The sequence below is a fragment of the Asparagus officinalis genome, chromosome 1, assembly GCF_001876935.1.
Source record: "Asparagus officinalis chromosome 1, Aspof.V1, whole genome shotgun sequence".
NCBI lineage: Eukaryota > Viridiplantae > Streptophyta > Magnoliopsida > Asparagales > Asparagaceae > Asparagus > Asparagus officinalis.
The window spans coordinates 43,356,557-43,361,989 of record NC_033794.1 but is presented as its reverse complement, the minus strand read 5'-3'; the positions used below and the strand labels follow the sequence as shown (position 1 = coordinate 43,361,989).

At 33.3% G+C, this 5,433-nt stretch overlaps 1 protein-coding gene across 1 annotated transcript; it reads left to right on the top strand.

The window, feature by feature from the left end:
* LOC109833690 lies at positions 1,956 to 4,979 on the top strand. The gene is made up of 9 exons (XM_020401467.1): positions 1,956 to 1,996; positions 2,086 to 2,140; positions 2,873 to 2,964; positions 3,052 to 3,220; positions 3,312 to 3,458; positions 3,959 to 4,009; positions 4,137 to 4,445; positions 4,547 to 4,720; positions 4,809 to 4,979. The coding sequence occupies exons 1-9, from the start codon at positions 1,956 to 1,958 to the stop codon at positions 4,872 to 4,874; spliced, it is 1,104 nt and encodes a 367-aa protein (XP_020257056.1). The 3' UTR covers positions 4,875 to 4,979.

The following is a 5,433-nucleotide window of genomic DNA, read 5'->3' as shown; positions in this document are numbered from 1 at the left end:
TTTGATTGAAGAAGTCATTTTTCATTCCCTTGAGCTTCATGATCACTTCCTCCTTGAGAACTAAATCATTTAATCGATTGTCAGTGAGGAGCGTGACGCAGCGCGGAAGTAGTAGCCTTGGAATCCACCAAGGACAATCTTTGAATCCACGAAGAGCTTCGAATCCACGAAGTAACTATTGAAGAAAAAACAAAATTTTAATAATCAAAAGTTATGTCTCTAGGGCTTACAAGACCATACTTAAATAGAAAAGAAACAAGATTTTTACAAGGACTCAAACTCCTACAAGAACTCCAACTTACCAAAAATAGTAAAAGAATTCCTAAAATATTAAAACTCCTAAAAAGACTCCTTACGACTAGGAAAGTCCACCGCTCAAATCTGAGATCAAATCGTCTTTGTTTCCTAATCAAAACAGACTCCTAAAGTGTTGGCCTCTTTGTTTTGATGATGTTTAACAAACAATTTACCACTAATATTATTTGTCTAGTGTTTGTATATTTCTATTTATTATAGATAAACAACGTGTTGGAGGATGGATGGAATTACGCATTCACGATCATATCCAATAGAGGTTGGCGGAATTGTGGAGTGAAGCCTTGCATTTCAAGTTGTAAATCCAAGTTCAAGCTTCATCTGCAAGATTACCAAGTTGAGCTACAATGAAGATCAAGATCAAGCTTGGGTAACGTAGTTTAGGTTTTATATATTACATATTTCATACTCTATTGTGTTTTCATATATATTGCATAGAATATGCAATTTTGTAAAAATATTGTATTCTTTGTTTATGGACTTAATAACAATCATATATATTTTTTATTAAGTCTACAAAATCATTTTGTATTGTTTCAAAACATGGTTAAGCTAAAATGTCAAAACTCATATGTTCACATTTTCATGTTTTGGACTATTTTGTAAAATAATGATATTTTTCATTTGGGAGGTCCTTTCTAAAAACCAGTTTTTTAGCATGTGTATTATTATGTCTACAATCATTTCCTAAAGTTTTATAAGTTTTGAAATTTATTTGATATTTTTAAACAGGGTTTTAAAATCAGAAAATAACTTTCAAAACCTGTATATTTTCTATATCAGTTTGCGGTCGACCGTCACGGTCGACCGCCTGCAGTCCAGAAACCCAGCTTGTCTTTTTATGGCTCCCCCCCGACCGTGACGATCGACCGTGGCTCATCCAGAGACTTTCGCAGTCGACCGCCAGCTTTTCAAAACTGTTCTTTTGTTTCTCACGGTCGACCGCCGAACTGATGATTGCTTTCCAACGGTTATATTCTGATTTGTTTCTCTGGGGCTATTTTGGTCTTTTCAAGGTTGTTTTGGCTGATGTCTTGAGTGGGTATAAATATCCTATTGCCTTCAGCTCTTCAATAATAAGAGAGTGTTTTTAAAACAAGTTTAAAGAGTATTAAACAAGGGTTTAAGTTTGGTTTAAGTCTGTTTAAGAAGCTTTTAAGCATTTGAGAGTTTGAGTTTATGAAATCAATTTTACAAGAGCTTGAGGAGATCATCTATTGGTGTTTGAGCATCCACTACAACAAAAATGTTTTTTTATAGCGTTGAAAGTTTTCTAAACTCTATTTCTAGCTCTTTTACATATTTGATTTTCATTGTTATTAAGCTATAATTATCTTGAGTTTAGTTTTGATTTATATCTTTTTGTTCACACATAATCTATTGAGCTTATTGTATTTACATTCATAGTATAATTGGGTTGTGGGATTGTGTAACTTAGAGAGTAAGCTTATAATTCGTTCTCATCCATTGTAGAGAACAAACACTTTGTATTGTGCTTATTGGAAGATTCGAGGGATTAATTTGAGAATCTGAAAGGTTTAAGAGAACCGATGTCTGAAACCATTTTCTTTTGATTTTTGATTTTTTTTTGGGTAGTTATTTTGTGAGATTAGTTGTGATGAATATGTGATTTATTTGTGATGCAGAGCACTGGGAGCTCAGGGAGCAATTTGATAACTGGGTAAGTTTTTAATTTTGAAATTTCTTTTGAAATTCCTGTTGAGTTTAATTTGATAACTGGGTAAGAGTTTAATTTTGTTTTTCTGTTAGGTATTTGAATGATAATTGCATATTAGTTTGTTTAGGGTTTTCAATTTTAGGCTGGGTTTATGATTTGAGTTTATTATATGTTTCATTCGAATGGTATAACTTGGTATGATAATGAGAATGGGTTCTTCAAATATCAAATCACTTCCCTCTCGTTAAAACAAAAGCTTTCAATTTCAGTAGCGGTGATAAAATGTTTCATTTATGCACACACCTATGCAACTATTATATATCTTGTTTGAACAATCTTCGACTTCATGTTGTTATCTTGATTTTCACTTCCTAGGCTAGTTTTCAAATACATAGCATATGTAGTAAGGACCAATATATATATATTGACTATCATATGACATAGACCATCTCCTGGATCTCCTTAGAATACATTCACCGTGTATACAACAATGAAAGGGCTACCATTACTAGAATTACTACTTTTAGTTTTAATTTCGCTGTAAAGTCTTCATGCTTTTCTGTCTGTTTTTTTTAAAGTAAGTTAACACGAGTTTTATACAATATATGAATGGAAAACTTCAACCCTGCTATCCTGGCTATTAGGAAATGAAATGAGGAGACAAATACACGTTTCGAACAAAAAAAACCATGTGCAGGTTTTCTCTTTGGGTTTTTTTTTTAAATTGAGTTTTTGTGGGATATCATTGGTTAAGATACCATTAAATTTTTCTTTACTTTAAAGGTGCATAAGCTATCAGTTATGCAACTCACAATAGATACTTGCTGATTAAATGATCTCTGATGACAGTGAGTATTTATTCCTTTTATTTATTAGCAGGGCCCTTGTACTGTCAGCAAAATATCCCATGATGTCATTGATTCTTCTGTTACTTCCATTATACCTCCCAGGGATGAGTCTTCGCTTCCATGGTACTTCCTTTATCTAGGTTTCTAAGGAACACAAGCAAGGTTTATGTTTCCTACTGCTTATTATACACTTTCGATGTTCAACCTCAGTGATAAGGCTAACATTCTTAATGATGTGGGACGTCCTGACTCGTCTGCCAAAGAAAGTGGTGAACAAGGATTTCGGAAGATTGAAAAATGTAGTCTGAGTGCCTTGCGCAATGTTGTTGAGATTCATTTGGGAAATGAGAAGTCTTCAGATTCTGCAAAAGTTGATATGGTAATCATTAAACTGGCTAGCCCTTGCAGTTCATTTACACTTGAAATCCTTTAATGTGTGAATCCTGCTTGACTGGTCTTTTCATTTATAGCAAACAGCATTAAAAGGATTAGTTGCACGTGATATCCCTGGCAGCTCTAGTTCTTGGGCCGACTCTTCACTGAAGCATGGTGATCTTCTGTCAGTATCTTCAAGAAGTTTCTGTTCTGAATTTCAAATTCCTGGCTGTAAGACTCCTGTAATGTCGAAAGAAAATTCACCAAAAACGTATTAGTTCCAAACAACATTTCATATACAGTTATACATTTTTATGGTATGGTCCTTCATGCTTATAGTTATCTTCGATAGGAATTTGGAGTTGACCTAGGTAAACTTGAGTATGGTTGGGAACAAATTGTAAGATTTGTAATGTTCTTTCATGAAGCTTCCACATCTTCGAGTTGTATGTCATGTCTGAGGGCTTTTATAAAAAAATGTTTAGGAATATTTGATGTATCATTAGCTCCTAGAATTCCCTGATTATGTGCAAAACTGAGCAACTTCTATGGTAGTGGCTTGCTCACAGATACATGTTGAACATTCACAGCATATATACCAAAGAGACTAATGGTTTTCTATAACTGACATTATTTCATTTAAATTTTTTATTGGTTTTCATTTATATCCCTTACACATCTCCATCATTTTAACTAGATTTTCTAACAATTATTATTATTACTATTTTTTTTGAGTTGTCAGAGAATGCAGAATGAGCAGAATGGGTCCGAAATTGATAAGACTAGTCCTAAGGTAAATAATTAAGTCAATTATCTAGCATGTTTCTTTTTATTCGATTATGAGGTATAAAATTTGAAAATTGCATGTGTTATTATCCGGATAGAGTTTTATGTTCTAATTATAGTCTGATACATTGTAGAGTATGTGCCCTAAACCAAATGACAAGTGCAAGCTTTTAGATTGGTGTGGAATAGATGAGGTTGTAGCTGAAGGACGTTGGTGTTCTAGTGACCCAAAGGAGCTTGTAAATCATGCTCATCTTGGACCTAATGTAATGGAAGTGTTGGTAGACATTCCAAACAAACCAGAAGCTTTTCTTTGGAGGCCTACAACTAATATGTTCTGTATGCAACAAGCTCAGGGGAAGACAATAGCGTGGCCAGCTGATAAGGTGGTGTTCCAAATCAGTCATCAATCTGACAATGAAGACAATATATCCATGCATTCGGTAAAATAATTTTTAGCTTGCTCATTTACTTTTATTACTCATATTAGTTATCTTACATATAAATAGTTAAGTCGAGTTTGTTTGTTTTCATTGATTGGTAGAGTAAAAATATGAATCATATAAAGTGCAAGATCTTCAATTGGACCGGAAAAGATGAAATTGTTGCTGAAGGTCGTTGGGTTTCCAATGATTCAAAAATGCTTGTTAATGGCGTTCCTCTCGGACCTATTGCCATGATTGTTTGGGTTGATGTCCCGACAAGTACTCAATTGCTGGTAAGTTATACATCTTGCAATCATGTGTTTTTACTTTATCATGTTTGTATAGTTGTAATTTTGGTGTTGTTAATTTTTGTTTTTGCAGCAGTACAAGTACTCAATTGCTGAAGATGATGAGTCTCCCAAGTCATATGTAATACAACAAAGTTAATTAGTTTTTGTTGTTCTGTGTACTATGGTTAATTTCTTGTACTCCATGTTGGATTATCCAAAGACTGCTATTTGTTTTTTGGCACATTTGTGTTGACTCTTCTTGTATGCTACAACTTTGTTATGTATCAGTTTGAACCTTTAAATGAAATATTTGCTTTTATGGTTGTCATAATTGGAAGCTATTTATAGTTCAACATCAAAGGTTTATAGGCACAACTGAAATGCTATAAGAAGTGGAAACAATTGCTGAAATGCTATTAAAAGAAGAAAGACAGCATTCGCTGAAACGCCATTATAGTAACTCAAACGCTATCAAATGTAAGACAATAGCAGCGTTGAAATGCTATGAATGAAAACTAACTAATAGCGTTTTTCAACCGCTATGAAAGATATTTGTCATAGCAATATAGAAACGCTATTGAATACTCTTTTATAGCTACATAAAAACGTGAGAAGTTTTCTAAACTCAATCTAGCTTTACATTTTATATTGTTTGATTATCATTTTATTAAGCTAGTGTTCATATTGAGTTTAGTTGATTTTATTTTCTCTTTGTT

Bases quoted from the DNA above. Each gene is read 5' to 3' on its own strand.
- LOC109833690 (XM_020401467.1), top strand. From the start codon at position 1,956: ATGCAGAGCACTGGGAGCTCAGGGAGCAATTTGATAACTGG. The intron at 3,221-3,311 runs GTAATCATTAAA...TTTCATTTATAG, and splicing joins ATTCTGCAAAAGTTGATATG to CAAACAGCATTAAAAGGATT. The intron at 4,010-4,136 runs GTAAATAATTAA...GATACATTGTAG, and splicing joins TTGATAAGACTAGTCCTAAG to AGTATGTGCCCTAAACCAAA.